The 19,061-nt window shown below is 42.6% G+C and overlaps 1 protein-coding gene across 16 annotated transcripts in view; it reads left to right on the top strand.

The window, feature by feature from the left end:
- The window catches only part of foxp2 (forkhead box P2), a 119,614-nt gene extending 104,031 nt beyond the window's left edge, over positions 1-15,583 (top strand). For 9 of the 16 annotated variants that reach the window (XM_023952094.2, XM_023952090.2, XM_023952095.2 and 6 more), the window contains 7 exons: positions 2,381-2,591; positions 3,069-3,172; positions 3,328-3,429; positions 5,274-5,395; positions 6,255-6,324; positions 6,904-7,232; positions 13,978-15,583. In XM_023952094.2, the coding sequence (XP_023807862.1) occupies positions 2,381-2,591; positions 3,069-3,172; positions 3,328-3,429; positions 5,274-5,395; positions 6,255-6,324; positions 6,904-7,232; positions 13,978-14,122 (1,083 nt within the window). In that variant the 3' untranslated portion in view covers positions 14,123-15,583. 16 annotated transcript variants of the gene reach the window in all.
- Positions 15,584-19,061: the final 3,478 nt, after the last annotated feature.

Genomic DNA, 19,061 nt, shown 5'->3' with positions numbered 1-19,061 from the left:
AAAGGGGCTGCACAGTGGTGTAGTGGTTAGCGCTCTCACCTGGAGAACCCTGAAAAAGCGTGCCTGGGTTTTGTCCAGGTTCCTCCCACAGGCCAAAAACATGTGTCAGAGGTTAATTGATGTCTCTAAATTGCCCCCTAGATGTCCATGTGTAAATGTTTGGCCTTGCTGGCGACCTGTATGGATCGAAAAATAGATGTATAAAAAAAAATAGCGTGCACGTGTGGTAGCTTTAATTATTCTTCTTCTTAAACAAAGTCCTCAGTAGTTTAATGCTACGTTCACGCTGGGTATGTGACGCACGTTTGCATTTAGCATGTAGTGTTCCCACTGGTCTGACGCTCCTCAATACTAGCACATGTACCCATTGTTTGAAAAGGTTTGGGGTGAAAGGTCAAAGCAGTGTAAATCTGGTGAATCTTGCTCCAGCCAAAGACTTGGTGTCATAAACCAAAAGTTTACATACACCACATAAAAACACAAACATGCTTTTTTTCTCACCATCAGACATGAAATAAAAGTAAACTTTTTTCTTGTTTTAGGTCAATTACAATTAACAAAACTATTTTCTATTTGCTAAATGTCAAAATAATGAGACTAGGGTTTTTTACTTTTATCAAAGTCAAAAGTTGACATTCATTCCATTAGTATTTGGTACCATTACCTTTAAACTGCAGTACTTGGGTCAATCGTCTTGGATATCCTTCCACAAGCTTCTCTATAGATTTGGTAGGAATTTTGGCTCGTTCCTCCTGACAGAACTGGTGTAACTGAGCCAAGTTTGTAGGTCGCCTTGCATGTAGAGGCCTTTTCAGCACTGAACATGAATGTTCAAAAGGATTTCGATCCAGGCTCTGTGATGGCCACTCCAAAACACTGACTTTGTTATACTTGTTACACTTTGTAAGCAGTTTGGCGGTATGTTTCGGGTCGTTGTCCATTTGGAAGATCCGTTTGCGCCCAAGCTTCACTTTTCTGGCTGATGTCTTCAGATGTTGCCTCAATATTTCCACATACTGTTCTTTCGTCATAATGCCAACTATTTTGTGAAGTGCGCCAGTCCCTCCAGCAGCAAATTAACCCCACAACATGATGCTACCACCCCCATGTTTTACAGTTGGGATGGTGGTCTGAGGCCTGCAGACTTCCCTCTTTGTCCTCCTCCAAACATAACGATGGTCATTGTAACCAAACCTTTCAATTTTAATTTCGTCAGACCCCAGGACATGTCTCAAAATATTAAAGTCTTTATCCTTGTGTGCATTAGCAAACTTGAATCTGTCTGTACTCATTTCACTGTTGACCATCTGCAGCCAGCATATTTACAACATCTTTTGCCTTCGTCCTTGGGTTGTTCTGGACATATAGGAAGTGTGGGACACACAGATGAATGCACTTCCTGAGCGATACAATGGGTGGACGCTCCCATGATGTTTATAGTAGAGTACAATAGATGAACGTGGTGCCTTCAGGCATCTGGAAATTGCAGCCAAGGATGAACCAGACTTGTGCAAATCCACAATTGTCTTTCTACCATCTTGACGGATTTCTTTTGAAGTGTGTTTCTCATTAAAGCAAATGTTGTCAATAAACGTATCAGAGCCTTCTAAAGAGATGACATCATCATGGGGGTTACAGATATTGTTTAAAGGTATAGTATTCTTAGTGAATGTAACTTTTTGACTTTGATAAAAGTAACAAAAAATGGTGGAAAGAAACCCTAGTCTCTTTATTTTGACATTTAGCAAATAGAAATAATTTTGTTAATTGTAATTGACCTAAATCAGGAAAAGTTTACTTTTAGTTCATGTCTGACAGTGAGAAAAAAAATAAGCAATGCGTGAATTCCAGAGTTTTAAACACGGATCCCCAAAACACAAATATACGCACACACATTGACTTTTCGCTAAAAGAGGTCACTTGGTGCGCTGCCGAGGTGTGAACACAGCTTGACGCATTTTCAGTGGAGATTTTTGGCGGATTTCTACCTGGTTTTAGGAAGTTCTTCATCAGAGTAGACGGGTTTTTAGGGCTTTTTTTTTTATTTTGCAGTGAGCTGGGTAGGGGGGGGGGGCAGCTGTGATAAATAGAGAGATAAAGAGAGATGGGGTTGGGATAACACGAAGGCTGATCGTTGGATAATCTTGAACAGCGTGCTCTAATTAGAATTCTTATGATACAATTTGCTGGTTGTAATTAGTGGAGATGGGCTGGCTCCTCTCCACGAGGCTTGTTAGTGGAAACACAGCTGTGTTGGAGAGGAGGAGTGCAGACGCTCGGCTCTGTCAGGAAAACCAAACACCCCCCATTACATTCACCCCATCCCTCTGATCCTTCTTTTCTGCTAAATTTAGCTTCTTTTTTTTTTTTTCTTCTCCAGCTCAACCTGGTCTCCAGCGTCACCATGTCCAAGAACCTGCCTTCGGCGTCTCCCCCAAACTTACCTCAGACCCCCACCACGCCCACCGCCCCCATCACCCCCATGGCCGCCATGCCCCAGGTGCCGTCGGTGCTGGGCGGGGCAAACGTCCCCAGCATGGGGGCCATGCGGCGACGCCACTCGGACAAATACTCCATGCAGCTATCGTCAGGTGAGCTAAGAAAAACAAACAAACAAACAACGCATGACACGTTAAAAAAAAACGCTAAAGCATCATTAAAGTCGTGGGAATCCCTCGTTATGCAAACAGACAGGAAGCCCCTCGCTGCATGAATGTTGCATGAATCTTAATAAAGTTATCTGTTTATTCCATGTTGTGTGTTAAATTTAGCATTTAGTCTGTCTTTAATGTTTATTTACTCCGTATGTTTAGCGCAAAGCATAAATTATTCAGCTTCCATCCAGCTAACTACACAGATCTGGTGGTTTTTGTGGATGTTTAGAACGTCTCCAGAGAGAGATTAATTAAAAATGGATTTTGAAGATGTAAAAAAAAAAAAACTGCTGATTCGTTGTCTCTTCTCCAATGCCCCCCCCCCCTTTTTATTTTTTTCCATCTGTGTTTTAATTTGATGAAACCTGGAGGAAATTCACAACCTAAAGGACTCAACTTTACCAATTATTTCAGGTGGTGACACAGTATTTATTTTTCCAGAGATCGCCCCAAACTACGAGTTTTATAAGAATGCAGATGTCAGGCCGCCGTTCACTTATGCAACCCTCATAAGACAGGTGAGTGGGAAATAAATTAACTTTGCCTGATTAGATTTGAATTAATTGCAGCATGAATCACGGCAGCCCTGTGAGGCTGTCGGCGTGTGTGCGGCGGCGGCGGCGTGGCGCTCTGGTTTAGCGAAACCCTCATTGGATGTCCTTTCTCCTCACAGGCAATCATGGACTCTGCTGACATGCAGCTAACGCTCAACGAGATCTACAGCTGGTTCACGCGCACCTTCGCTTACTTCAGACGCAACGCCGCCACTTGGAAGGTGGGTGTCACCGAGCTTTTCCTCCACTTCAGAACCCAAATTATTATTATTTTTTTGTTTGTTTTTCCACCTTTTTTTTGTTTAGAAATGACAGCTGGATGACCACCCCCCCCCTTCCCTCCTTCACATATCGTTTTCTAATTTGCTGCAATTAATAGCGGCGCGTTAGCGTGCAGAGGAGGGAGCCGTGACGCGCTAATTATACAGCAGCTCCTCCATCATCAGCAGCTTTTGTTAAGAGATCCGGCAGCCGCCACCCCTCCCTCTCCCCAGATCCAGCTTTGTCTGACAGATCATTGGTTAGTCGGTAGCCAAGATGGCTGTTAACCAGCTCTAAGGGCACAACTTCCACGCTCACATCCAAGCAGGAGCAAGAGGAGGTGATAGGGGGGCCAAATAGGTGTTTATAACTTTATTGTTCCTGTTACAGGGCACAGAGATGCCTCTTAAAAAATAAACACAAGCACGTGTTTTGGTCATGAGACCTTGGTGATTGATCTGTGCCCCCCCCCCCCTGTTTGCCACTTTTAGCCTTTGTGATGTCACAGATGACTGTAGGGGAGAGAGAAAAAAAGCGCCGCCGTTCATTAGCATGCAAGACACGTCGCGGCGCTAGATTTGGCGAAGTGAATTAATTTGGATTTGGGATGCAAATAAGCGCAGGGCCCGCGCCACCGCCGAATTCAGGGGAGATGGGTGCTCTTTTACCGGCCGTTTGCAGGAGGTGGGGGCTCATTGGGTCACAGCGACCCTTTGTCTTCCAGCTGATGTGTTTACATCCACAATATGATCAGCTAAGCACTCGTCATGTGACCAGCAGATATAAAGTGTAAAAAATATGAAAGGTAGTTTAATATCTCAGCTTGGTCTCATCAGCTCAAAAGAGACCCCCCCCCCCTCTCCCCATGCCCAAACCCACTTTTTTTTTCTCTCCCCCTTTTTTTTCCTCCTCTCACCCAGAAGCTTATTAGTTCTAACTATATAGCATGCATAATAAAACTGCTCATTTGCTCATTAATATTAAAATTATCATATTCAGAGCCATGGGCATTAAGATCAATCAAATCTGGGGATTTTCAGGTCAGATGCAAGATCTCCTTATGAGTTTTTTTTTCCCTCCTCCATGAATCTTAAAGAAAGAGCTGCACAAACCTAAGAAAGAAATGATAAACACGAGAGGCAGTGATAATAACCGCTAATATTTGTAGATTCATTCAGTCATTCAGCTTCATAGTTGCATTTCCTGCTAATTATTAAAATCTGTTTATCACTGGCGGATGACATTTCATAAATCTCAAAGGGTGTCATGTTAGGCGCTTGTTTCTACAGCAGATGCGGCGCCGCACAGAGGATGTTTGGACATGTGCGCGTCAGATGCAGTTCGGCTTAATTCCCACCATCCCTTTCTGACTCCTCGCCACGGCGACAGTTGGGATTTTTTTTTTCTTCTCTTCCATTTCTGTCATTTTTTAAGAAATGTGTCCATTAGGAATGGCGCTTTTCTGGAGCGGGAAGGGTTACTGACATCACCATTATCAAGGCCGGCATTACCACTTCTATCACCACCATAAGCCATTCGCTATGCTGATTACCTCCTTTTAGCCTACTTACTCTGATTGATATGTACTGTGCGCAGGACTTGTAAGAGCATTCGCTCTCACTCAATTTTTACTAATTAAGTCAACGGTGTGTGAATTTGAAGAATTTCTTCAGAAAGTACAGCAAAAATCAATTTCCTGATGCCCCCCCCACCACCACCACCACCACCACCACCAAATGACAGCCTCGTTTGACCTGTTTCCCTGTTTTTGTTTGTTTGTTTGTTTGTTTGTTCGTTCTTACAGAATGCAGTTCGCCACAACCTCAGCCTGCACAAGTGCTTTGTGCGCGTGGAGAATGTGAAGGGGGCGGTGTGGACGGTGGATGAGGTGGAGTACCAGAAGCGCAGGTCACAGAAGATCACAGGGTACGACTTTGGTTGCCATAGAAACACAGCAGAGTTTTTTGGATGATGCTTAGCCTCTGATTTTAACCGTAGTTTCCGCACTATAAGACACACTTAAAAGCCTTTAATTTTTTTGTTAAAAATGACCGCGCCTTATAAATGGACAAGTTCTGCTGGTTGTGATGTCGACGCGGTTTTGAGAGGTACAATCTGTTTTTGTTGTTGTTGCTAGCAAGTTTGGGTGGTATTGTTAATATGCTAACCCAGCTAACGTGTAGCGGTTTCAAACTGTTTTTTTTATATGTTACTAACAATGTCGGGAATGAAAGTAGTCACATTGTTTATTTTAGCGGTATCAGTCTGTTTTTTACGTGTTACAAACAAGGTTAGGTGTCATTGTAAACATGCTAACATGGTTAACGGCTAGCAATGTCGAACTGTTTTTTTTTTTTTTTTTTCATGCCACTAACATGGTTGGGAGTTAGCTTTGTCAAAACAATGTTTATTTTATTTGCATCAATTTTGTTACCCTGCTTGCTAACAAGGCTAGGAACTACAGGCATTGTAAACACGCTAACGTGGCTAACATATAGCGTGTTACAGACAAGTTCTGTAGAAACAGTGAACGCACTTTTGTCTGTCTATTTTGTCTCACTTAATGTGTTTTATATTTTGATATATGGCATAAGTTCAAGATTAGGCTTTTCATTGACGATGCGGCTCAATCCCACGCTCCTTATAGTGGAGAAAATATGTTAATTATATTTTATTAATAAAAACTTGCTTTTTAATTTATTGATTTTTTAGATAAATAGAGATTTTAGAAGTATATTTATGGATTTTTATTCGTTTCCTTTGCTTTTTTTGTTGTTTTTTTTAGAAGTCCGTCTCTGGTCAAGAACCTGCCATCCAGTCTCGGTTATGGAAATGCACTGAATGCCAGCTTACAGGTGAGCTCCTCCACCCCCCACCCCCTCCTACGTCCTCCAGTCCAGTCTCGGGCTCAGAAGGCCACCCAGTGGTGGAAGCGGGCAGCAGCTCTCCGCTTCTCTCCCAGTCACCCTAGATTGATAGCGGAGTGTGCAAATGCGAGGGCGCGCGCATTAATATTTATCTGAGCTGTCATAAATGATTTGGCTTCACAGTGTGCGCCAGCGAGGTGCTCATGGCAAAAAACGTTCAAAATTTAATCACTGTATATAAGTTTAATGCGCAGCAGGCGAAAGTGTCAGGAGTTTGATTATTTTGAAGCAAAGTTTTTTTTCCTTGGGTGACTTCATTTTCTTGAAAACGTGGCTGCAGCTCACACAGGGGGGAGGGCCCACCAACAACAGCCCACAAGGTGACACTTAAGAACCAGAGGAGGATGGATTGTAGGAACTACTGTGTTCCTGCAGCTCCACTTTTCTGCCTCCGGGTCACCAAATACCCCATCTTCCTCCCAGGGCTACAGTTTCCCTGTTTTTAAACTCAGCTTTTCATCACTTCTGTGCCTCTAATTCCCAACATTCCCTCTTCTCTTGCCGCAGGCGGCACTGGCCGAGACTTCCCTGCCCTTGCTGGGCAACCCGGGCCTCATGAGCAGCGCCGCCGGCCCGATGGGAGGCAGCTGCCATGGCCTTCTGGGCGGAGATCCATCCGTGCTCACCGGCGGGAGTCCGCCCGGGATGTTAGGTGGGAGCCCACCGGGAATGTTGGGCGGAAGTCCGCCTGGCTTGCTTGGCGGCAGCCCCCCAGGCACGCTGAGCGGGAGCTCCCCCGGCTTGTTGCAGACCGGCCACGAGGAGCTCAACGGCACCCTGGACCACCTGGACACCAACGGACACGGCAGCCCCGGATACTCTCCCTCTGCGCACATGTGAGTCCTCGCCACCAGAAAACCATGACAAATTCACGTCAAAACCTAAAAGCAGCATCTTAGTGTTTCTAGAAATGACATTTAACCCACAATCTTAGGGTGTTTAGGTTTTAAGTTTAAGTCATTTGACTGTTTCTCTGCTCCAATGGGAAGTAATTGAACCTTCAGACGTCTGGGGCCTTTTTCATCATTTTTTTTCACTTAAATAATTCACCTTTAAAACATTTTTTAGTGGCAATGCTTGACCTTGTTTTTTTTAGTACAACCCCACAGATTTTCTCATTATAGTTCACAAAACTACACAAAAAAGATTATTTCGAATGTAAATGTTGTTTTTTTTATTCTAAATCGCAACAATTAAGATGAAGTAGCTGTGATGATTTATAGCAAATATTCTAAGCGTCTGGATAGAATAAAAAGGTACAAATCCCCTCAAAAAAGTCTTTAGCTGCACTCATTGACTGTATATGAGAACTGGAGTGAGTGACTCCTCCCTCCTTTCGTTCCAAAAAGGAAGTACCTACTTGGTTCCAAGACACCAAGGTCCCATAGACTTCTATGGAAAAAATAAACAGCTGTTCTTAAGTCATTCTATTTGTCAGCAAATCTTATCTTCTTACCTTTTCATAGATTTCTTTCATCATATTTTTTTCTGCAACTCATTCAAGTTATAAACTGACCAATCAGATGCTGCAATCATAGTTGTTGTTGTTGTCTCACATACAACAGTCGATTGTCAGATTTTTCCAACAAGCTCACTCCTGATTGGCAAAAGTGAAGTGAGTCATTTTCTATGGGTGATGTCAGTGTCAATCAGTCCAGTCCTCATATACAGTCACTGACTCACAGATGTTGGCCTCCACACAGACGCACCTGTTCAGCACCTCCCCCGTTTACAAAATAATCGTACTCCAAGTTACGGTCAAAGTTGAGAATCCCTGTAGTATAAAAATAGTACATGGTGCTCCTCTTCTGTTGTCTCCTCCGGTTTTTTGCTCTTCAACCAATTTACCCTTTAACACTGGCCACACCCAAATAACACACTTTTGTTTTACATACCATAACTCGTTAACCATTTTCGTGATCAAAGTGCATCATCTGACTTTGACTTGAAGGGAACCAGCTTTGCTACGTTGCGTTATCGAGTTGTAGATTATAGCAAAGCCGATTTTCTCTCCTTCAGAATCCACTGGAATGACCTTTATTGCATAATCGGTGGAAGAGTTGTAGTCATAGGAACGAAAAACACATTATTAAAGCTAAAGCCCTGCTGGTATTCAGTGGTTGAGAAGGATCGTCTCCCTCGTCAGTTGTTTCAAGATCTAAATTGGAACCTTTTTCTAAATTGTTGACTATTTCCGTTCGTCTGTCACCATTGTTTGTTTGCGATTGAGGATTCTTTTGGCTCATGTACAAACACACTCACAGAAACGCACAAAAATTACTACGTAGTGGGGAAATTAAAATAAAACATTTGTCTTAATTTGAACCCTTTAGGTCGTTATCGTTGAGACAGCTTTTGCAGCTCATGAAATAAAAGCAGACAGTCATACACTTACAGACATTTAAATCTGAAGGACCTTGTCAATTAAGTGTCATGACTCTTATTATGTTTATTTTAAAGCAAAAGTTTCAAAGCTTTTTGAAAACGTCCTGTCATATTTTGAATAAAAACTCTATTAATGGCGGGTCAGCGTCATTGGAAACAGTCAGTGGGGTTTGGCAAACTCAGCAGTGCGTCCGTGGACTTCTAACAGCTCTTAACCCTTGTGCTATCCAAGGCACGTTAACATTGGGAGTGGGGTCATCTAGACCCTATAAGACAGTGCGCTGAACCTTTTGTCTTCAATAATTTTTGATCTTCAATTGTGTCCATGGATTACATTAAATCCTCTTCACCTTTGTCCACCTGTGTTATGGTAGGAATAACACATCAATGTAAGGATCGGGTCATCTGGGCCCCATAGGATAGCAAAAGGGCTACTTGAAGATGGCAGATGTCAGTGGCGAAAAACAAAACCAAACGGACCTTTCTGTTCCACCGTTTTCCATCAACGTGAATCAGCTGATTCGGAGAAAAGGAACTCTGCATATTGACTTTGCACCGATATGCAACACATGATTGTTGGAAAGTGTTTCATAACGGCACAAATTTGCTTAACTCTCCGTCAGATTCAGCTTATTTGATCTCATAAACACTTTTCTATTGTAAATCAGCGCAAAGCTGCTTTTCTCCGCCCTTGGAATCCGCTGGAATTACGCGCAACAATTGAAGAATTACTGTAACGAAACGAAACGAATAATCACTTTGAATCACTCCATTGTTCGTATTTTCACAGCTGTGTTTCACCCCACACAGTCTTTTTTAAGTTCAGAAGAAATTCCATGTACTTGATGCCTAATATTAGGAAAAGTCAAGGAAAGAAACCTTGTGCGTATAAAAAGAGTTCCTAAGGCTTCGGCTGACCGCCTCTGATGGCTAAAGGATGCATCCTGAGCCGGAACATGTTTACACCGCCTCTGAAATGTGGAGTTAAGTGGAGCAAATCTGCTCATCTCTGCTCCAAACGCTGGGATCGCCACTCCCGCGGGTCATTTAATTTTCAGTAACAGGACAGCAGCGAGTTTTCCCTTTTCCCCGCCTCCTCCCCTCTCGCGCTGACACCGACCGCGAGTCGGCTGAGGAGGATGCAGCCGTCTCCTCCACCCCCTCCCCTCTCTCTGCTCCATCCCTGCCCCACTGTCACGACAACCTCAAAATGGAAGAAATGTGTTTTTGGTGATTGGCTTTGCCAGTATGCGTTTAAATAATGGAGGGGCGCTGCAGCGCAAAACGTGAAAGCACATCACCTTCAAGACCCGACTCTGGAGAGAAGTTCCTCCAAGTCAGTTCAACAGTTAAAGTTCTCCTTCCCCTAAATGTCTAAAGGTTAATGATATCTGCTTAACCGCAGACCAGCTCGCCCTGGGCCATGCTGGCTGTGTGTGTGTGTGTGTGTCTGTGTGTGAGTGTGTAATAAACTCATGTACACCCTAAGGGCGGTGCTTAAAAGCAGCACGAAGAGCAAAATTCTTAATTGGAGTTCCCAACTGGAGCGAGTGAGGAGAAAGATGGAAGTGAAACATCTCTTTCAGTCTGGAGTTTTGTTTTTCATTGTTTGGTGTCCGCCTCTCTTTGGTGGGAGTTAATGAGTCACGCCGGGCCTCCTGTCGTCGCGCTAGTGCCGCCTCCCAGCTCCCCGGACTAATGACCTCATTTGCATCCCGAACATACCTCCACACGATAACTGGCTGCTGATCTCCAACATTTGTAATGCCACATTTCCTCCTGAGTGACTCTGTGACTGCCACATGTTTGAATAAGTCCGAGGTCTTCTGATTTTTTCCATAAGCCTCGCAAATAGCTAATGATGTGTAGGTTTAAAGCTCCTTAGAACAAGGAGGAGGTGTGAGAGGTGACCTATGGAGGCTCTCATGAACGTAAAGATAAAGCATTTGATCGTAATCCAGCGATGAACTTCCACTTTTGCATGATGGGAAGTCACAATTCGGCTTTGACGAAAAAAAACCTTTTAAAGGCAACTTTTAAAATGGAAAGTTTATTTTCTTTTTATACTTTACCCCGTCTTATTTAACCCTGTAACGTAGGAACTTTAGCTACAGTGTTGACATTCTTTGGACACTTAAAATTGTATGCAGTAAATGTAATTTCTGTCAATTGTGTAGCAGACAAAAGCAGCTTTGCAGTGATATACAACACTTTACAGTAGTGAAGTGTTTACGCAATCTACGTAAATCAGCTGATACTGTTGTTAAGAAAAGCGAAGAGTCTTCTATGACGGCATCAAGTCGCTAACATAAAGTGTTGTATATCGCCATCAAGTCGATAATGTAAAGTGTTGTATAACGGCATCAAGTCGCTAACGTAAAGTGCTGTATCATGGGAACAAGTCGCTAACGTAAAGTGTTGTATCATGGGATCAAGTCGCTAACGTAAAGTGTTGTATAGCGGCATCAAGTCGCTAACGTAAAGTGTTGTATCATGGGATAAAGTCGCTAACATAAAGTGTTGTATCATGGGATCAAGTCGCTAACGTAAAGTGTTGTATAACGGCATCAAGTCGTTAACGTAAAGTGTTGTATCATGGGATCAAGTCGCTAACATAAAGTGTTGTATCATGGGATCAAGTCGCTAACGTAAAGTGTTGTATATCGCCATCAAGTCTATAATGTAAAGTGTTGTATCATGGGATTAAGTCGCTAACATAAAGTGTTGTATAACGGCATCAAGTCGCTAACGTAAAGTGTTGTATAATGGGATCATGTCGCTAACGTAAAGTGTTGTATAACGGCATCAAGTCGCTAACGTAAAGTGTTGTATAATGGGATCATGTCGCTAACATAAAGTGTTGTATAACGGCATCAAGTCGCTAACGTAAAGTGTTGTATAATGGGATCATGTCGCTAACGTAAAGTGTTGTATAACGGCATCAAGTCGCTAACGTAAAGTGTTGTATAATGGGATCAAGTCGCTAACGTAAAGTGTTGTAAAACGGCATCAAGTCGCTAATGTAAAGTGTTGTATAATGGGATCATGTCGCTAACGTAAAGTGTTGTATAACGGCATCAAGTCGCTAACGTAAAGTGTTGTATAATGGGATCAAGTCGCTAACGTAAAGTGTTGTATAACGGCATCAAGTCGCTAACATAAAGTGTTGTATAATGGGATCATGTCGCTAACGTAAAGTGTTGTATAACGGCATCAAGTCGCTAACATAAAGTGTTGTATATCGCCATCAAGTCTATAATGTAAAGTGTTGTATAACGGCATCAAGTCGCTAACATAAAGTGTTGTATATCGCCATCAAGTCTATAATGTAAAGTGTTGTATCATGGGATCAAGTCGCTAACATAAAGTGTTGTATAACGGCATCAAGTCGCTAACGTAAAGTGTTGTATAATGGGATCATGTCGCTAACGTAAAGTGTTGTATGACGGCATCAAGTCCCTAACGTAAAGTGTTGTATAATGGGATCAAGTCGCTAACGTAAAGTGTTGTATAACGGCATCAAGTCGCTAACGTAAAGTGTTGTATAATGGGATCATGTCGCTAACATAAAGTGTTGTATAATGGGATCATGTCGCTAACGTAAAGTGTTGTATAATGGGATTATGTCGCTAACGTAAAGGTTTTTATAACGGCATCAAGTCGCTAACGTAAAGGTTTTTATAACGGCATCAAGTCGCTAACGTAAAGTGTTGTATAATGGGATCATGTCGCTAACATAAAGTGTTGTATAATGGGATCATGTCGCTAACGTAAAGTGTTGTATAATGGGATTATGTCGCTAACGTAAAGTGTTGTACAACGGCATCAAGTCGCTAACGTTAAAGTGTTGTATAATGGAATCAAGTCGCTAACGTTAAAGTGTTGTATAACGGCATCAAGTCGCTAACGTAAAGGTTTTTATAACGGCATCAAGTCGCTAACGTAAAGTGTTGTATAATCACGCAAAATTCTAACGAACAGTGATGCATAGACTCACAAAACTGGTTTTCTCCACGTCAGAATCAGCTGAATCATGGTAATCGCGTAAACAACCGTAAAGTTACGGGAGGTCAAAGAGCGCGTGTTATCTAGCAACCTCTCCGGGACTTAACTGTTTTTCTGCTTAAAATCAGAAAAAAGCTTCGACCTAAACTCTAGACTTCTGGAACACACGTGGTTCTGATCTTTTCTGCTCCATCAGAATATTCCTTTACAGTATTTGGCTCCGAACGCTAAAGTCATCTGCAGATTTTAAAAATTCTTTTCATATTCTACCCCCACCCTCAGCGCCAAGAGAAGGAGGGTGTCCTTCTCTTCATGGGGAAGGAGGTGCACTGAGGGACACTTCCTTACATCCCACCACTTGATAAGTCTCCCGCTCCTCTTTCAAAGTCTGCAGGGATTTAGCGATGCATCCGATGTGTCAGAAATAATTAGGTTTTGGCAGATTTATCATCGTGGCCCGAGCCCTTTCCCTGTCCGAGGCCCCGGATCGTGTTCCGCCTTGTTTGTGTGTGACAGCGTTATTATTCTTGTTAGCTGCCCGCCGCCGCTCCTCCTCCTCCTCCTCCTCCTCCTCATGTACCGCCGCTGCTTATTGACAAGCGGCTAAAGATTTGGATCCATTTACAGTTAAAAACATGTATCGTTGCGTCCGAGCCGACCGCTGGGGCTGAAGTTGATTAATGGCAGAAACCTCGCTGACGGTTTTTCCCCTCTTGAGGGGGCGACTCTCGCACCCCCCACCCCACCCTACCCCTCACTGCATATTAATGAGTGGCTTTCTATTAACTAGATAAAAAAGCTTCTCTGCCTTTGCTCCAGGGGGCTCAGGGATGAGAAATTCTCCATTATTTATCGTGTGGCCTGTTTTTTTTTTTTCCCTTTTTCTTTTTCTTTTTCATGTATTTCAACCTGGTGTCATCAGTAAACTTTTAAATGCCAAACATGTCTGGAGTGTCTCGGCTTATTGGCCGGGTTTCCCATGCAACTTTCATGCGTTTACTTACAGTAGACGTGAGGCATCATGTCCAATTACCATCCAGCAAACAACATGCTTGTTACTTCCAGTGGATAATGCATGAGCTGCTTTTTTTCTATTTTATTTTTGAAAGTCTACAGTCCAAAAAATGCCTCTATTTCTTTCTATTTAAAAAAGAAAAACATTTATTTTTTGGTCTTGCGTTTCTCCTTCAGGCCGTCCGTACGCGTGAAGGAGGAGCCGCTCAATATGGACGACGACGACTGTCCGATGTCGCTCGTGACGACGGCCAATCACAGTCCGGAGCTGGAGGACGATCGGGAGCTGGAGGAGGGGAACCTATCGGAAGACCTGGAGTGACTAGGAGGCACCTTTTGGTTCCCCACGCCCCCTCCACCCAGCCGCACTGTTTGGCCCTCACAGACCTGCGAACCTAGAACCACTCCACGGACCGGCACCTCCTCGCCGCTCTCACCACTGGGACTATTTATTTGAGCATGAATCCGGACAGAGACCGACCCCCCCTCCCCCCCCTACAAACAAACAAACAAACAAAAAAAGGAACTCCTGGATGGAGCCCAAAGGCGGCAGACATGAGATGTCTGTTTTTCTCCAAAAGAACCTCGATTCTTTCACGGTGGCGTGGCCACAAACGCTACAAAGAGACTCACCGACGGAGGAGGAGGAGGAGGAGGAAGAAAACACCAACCTATAAGCACGTCATGTTGGGTTGAAGCTAAGCAGCCTCATATATACTGCCAAAAAGGAAGACATTTTCTGTTTGTGAATAAACCCACCATAGTTATTAATGTCTAGAGACGATTGCTGGTTCAATTCAAGTTGTTCTCATTTGCACAGGAGTAGTCTCAGAAGTTTGTGTCACTGCCTGTATGTTGCTACTATAATTATAGACAAAAACAGTTCATTTTTTAGCTTTCTAATTCTTTTACATTTTTTTTCTTTTTTTTTTTTACCATTCTTAGTTTCTAAATCTGATTTTCGGCCCCGCCAACTGTAAATGCCATTACACCCGAGTCATGCCAGTAACAGAACCGCGATACCAAGACTGTTCCAACCGAGAGACAAAAGAAAAAAAGACCAAAAAGAGACTAAAAGAAAAGCTGGCTTCCAGTCGATTTCAAGAAGGAAAAAAAAGACATTTGTTTCTTTCGGCTCCATTTACAAAAAAAAACAAACCCCAACCCTTTTTCTCTGCTGTCCTTCCTTACCTCTGAGTTTGAAAGCTTTGTCTTACCTGCAAACAGTCACAGACAACAGCTAGAAACCAAAGCCAACACTAACAACGGCCAAAAGCTTACAGGCAGAAGCCTCCAAACTCCTCTTGGTCTGCCTTCTGTGACTTTAAATCAGTACAAAGAGACGCTTTCGTTCCACTAACTACCTTGGAAAAAAACAAACAAAAAAAAAAAACCTCTGGGATTGTTTAGCCCAATACAAAGATGATCACGAGAAAGAGCACGCTGAGGAAACGCTGACGGTTTAATGCTTTTATTTCTGTCTTTCTTTACTCTTGTGATAGGAGAACGTATCCGACGTCCACTTTGGAAGCTAAAATGATCCGAGAGCAGCTCGTGGTAAAAGTGGACCAAAGCATTTGTGCATTTCGTTGGAAACATTTTTATTTTTTTAACTACAGCTCTTTTTTAGATTTTATGTTGGAGTGTCGATTTTGTTTTGTTTTCTGTCGTGGTCACGTCTCCTGTTGTTCTTTTTGTGTTCTGAGCAGCGTGGAAAACTGAAAACCGACTTTAACCAAACGTGAAAAATATCTAGTAAAGCCAAAAAAGTCATAATTTCAACTTAATATGAAATGATGTGGCTTGGTTAATAAAAAAATGCAAATTAGCCATTGCAGAAGAGGATATTTAAGGGGGAAAAGTTCACATTTTCTAGGTGGGATTTGCACCAAATAAACGTGAAGGAAAACAAAAACAGGAGGGAAATCGGACATTTCCAAACAGCATTTGTCACCTAGAAAAGTGTTGCTTTAATGGTCATTTCTGTTTTCAGTAAACCAAAGTTACACAAAGTTCTGCCTCCTCTAGTCTGGGATAAACACACACACACACACACACACACACACACACAAACTTAGGGGTCAGCTTTTCTGAGTTTTTTGGCTCCAGCAGCAAAAAGTGTGTTTTTAACTGATTTCGTGTCACGCTACAACTAGTTCTGACCAAAAAGTAAGGAAAAAGCCCATTGACTGTATATGAGAACTGGACTGAGTGACTCCGCCCTCCCCTTGCGTTTAAACAGGAAGTACCTGTTGGCTCCAAGAAGCCAACATCCCATAGACTTCTATTGAGAAATAAACAGTTATTACTCAGCCAAAATCTCACAATATTGTTTCCTTTAGTGCAACGTATTGAAAATGAAGAACTGCCCAATCAGATGCCTCGATACAAAAATGTTGTCTCATGTCGAACAATCGAAACGTTTGATTGGCAGATTCTCTCAAATCTTCAATCTAGTGGTAGGGGTGCGGCCCGCCAACAAGCTCACTCCCGAATGGCCAGAGTGGTTGCCATAGAAACGACGAATCAAAATGGCGTCTTGATTTTCTACGGGTGACATCACACTCACTCGGTCCGGTTCCCACTTACAGTCAATGCGTCCAGCAGCTCAAGAGGTCACGCGGTCCCAGGAACGAAGCTCGTCCCCACAACACCGAGCTGGAGGCGGCGACTTGAAGATCAAAATCTTTATCGCACCAAAAAACAACAACAAAAAATATGGGGAGGGGGGGAGGGGTTCTCCCCACTTTTACCCCAAAAAAAGGTTTTTCTGAAAGCTTCTACCTCTGCACAGCCAATCCCCAACATTTAACGCCAGATCGCACCGCACGAGTTACCAGAACGCCATGACTCGTAGGGCGTGGCTCCAACCCAGCGTTTACACCCCCCACCCCACCCGTCCCCCCTCCCCGCGTTTCCCACTTGGAAGATCTGCGTTGTAATGTCCGCAAGCATTTTGTAGAATGGTGATGTATAGATTACCTGTAAGGGAATAATTGTGTTTGAAAACATGCATGTCTTGGGGAAAAATGAAAAATATTTTTAAAAAAATAAAGGAAAAAAGAATCATTTGATGGACTGGAAACAAGAATATAATATTATGAATCAACTTATCGAGGACGATGGCCTAAATGCATCACAGTGCATTACCTCAGATATCCTGGCTTTGGGAGGGGTGAGACCTGTCAGCACCAGAATGCATATTACCTGTAGATTTGCATGGGTTTTTGTATAAATTCCAAAAAAAAAAAGTCTAAAATAGTTGCTTGCACAAAATACCAGAAAGACCTCCAGAACTTGCGACCTGCTCCTCCATTAGATTTTAGGTCTGGATTTTTTTCTGGGTTGATTTTTGTCTGTATTTTGATAACTGTGCATACTTATGTAAAAAGGTTCAAAAAGAGGAGAAAAAAAACAAAAAGGAAAAAAAAAAGCGTTGGTGGACCCATAAATTTACCAGACTTTTTTCTAAGAGGAAAAAAACAAAACAAAAAAAAAAAAAAATTCTGTGTTTCTTTTCTGACTTAAGCTGAATTTTTACTGTTTCTCTCTCATTGCTCGCGAATAGCAAAACCTGCTTTTTCTGCATCTGCTTTGCGTAGCTGTAAGGCTTAACCTAATGTGTGTATTTATTGCTTGTACCTCTGTGCATACTTTATGAAGCATTATGTCTGGCAGTTGAGTCATGTATCCTTTCTACTGCTATCCTTCTCTAATAATTGAGAATATGATCCCCCTATGTATACAGTAAATTGGGACTGTAGCAAACATATGTTTATGTAATTGGTGTTTTTTTTTATTTCCTTTTGATCAGGATCCAATTTTAATTTTTTATTTTTTTATTATTCTTTTTTTTATACTTCTCATTACTGTGTACTGTGTCCATACGTTAACGCTTCTCTGACATTAGAAGGTCATGGTTGAGAATTGTAACAAGACATTCTTTTATTTCTGTATTCATGGCATTTCACTGCTGAATAAAATAAAGGACCAAAACTTGGAAAGATGTGAAACGCGGCCGTCTACCGCCACCGTCAAGAGGCCAGATTATTATTATTATTTATTTTTTTGCTGCACATATATATTTTATTATACAAAAAGGCCCCACCTTCCTGTTCAGCTGGCATTACACTTTTTAGGTTTCAGGGGGATGCTGCTGCTACTTCGGCAAGAAAAACACTTAAATTTTAATGCATATGTTACAAGCCCCCCCCCCCCCCCCCCCCCCCCCCCAGTACGAGCACCTCCACCCCCGGCTTCCATCACCTTGAGTCTTGTTTAGAGAAGCGGGACATGGCGGGGCAGGGCCCACCTCTCTGGACCCGTAATGGGTTAGAGTCCAGCTGTCATGTAGCACAAAATAATGCTTTTTGGAGACGTGTTTTAACATCTGAGTGGCCCTAAAATTATAATAAAGTTGGTAACGTTTATTGTGTGAAGGGAGGAAAGATGTTATGTGGGTGGGGATTGGTTCATTCAAGCAATCGAAAGAGAAACAAAAGAGTTATACATGTATATATATAAAACTTTGGATGATTAATTATGACTTTATCGGAAAATTTAAAAAAGGTCCCACTCCGATCTGATCTTTTTTTTTTTTTATTGTAAAGCGTTCCCAGTTTTGATGCTGTTATTACTCAAACCTCTCCCGGCAGGAGTTCATTCAAACTTTGCCTTTGAGTTGTGGGCGGGACTTTTAGCATGAAGTAACACCGACATGTCAGAGTATGGCTTAATCTACGTTTCTATGGCAACCACTCACACCAATCAGCAGTGAGCTTGTTGCAAGGCCACACCCCTAACACTTGAAAGCGGGCTGCACGAAAACTGTCAATCAAACGTTCGATGTGAGACCACATACAGTCGTGGCCAAAAGTTTGGAGAATTACGTAAATATTGAAAATTGGAAAGTCGCTGCTTAAGTTTTAATAATAGCAATTAACATATATTCATATTTGTGTCATTCTTAAACCTTTTGGCCACGACTGTACTTCTCTCTGATTGGTCAGTTTATGATTTGAATAACTTGCACCACAGAAATAAATGTTAAGGATATAAAATTATAAACATGGCTTCTTGAAGTCAGCGGGTACTTCCTGTTTGGAATGCAAAGAGGGGAGGGGTCACTCAGTCCAGTTGTCATATACAGTCAGTGGTCAAATGCAGCAGCTTCCTCACTTCAAGGGGGGGTGGGGGGGGGGGGGCAGCTTTTTATCCCTTCCATTGATGGATGTTGACTGACTATGACGGGTGACGTGGCT

The sequence above is a fragment of the Oryzias latipes genome, chromosome 23, assembly GCF_053564925.1.
Source record: "Oryzias latipes strain Hd-rR chromosome 23, Olatipes_Hd-rR_3.1".
NCBI classification, from domain to species: domain Eukaryota; kingdom Metazoa; phylum Chordata; class Actinopteri; order Beloniformes; family Adrianichthyidae; genus Oryzias; species Oryzias latipes.
The sequence above is the reverse complement of the archived record's forward strand: the minus strand, read 5'-3'. Positions and strand labels throughout refer to the sequence as shown.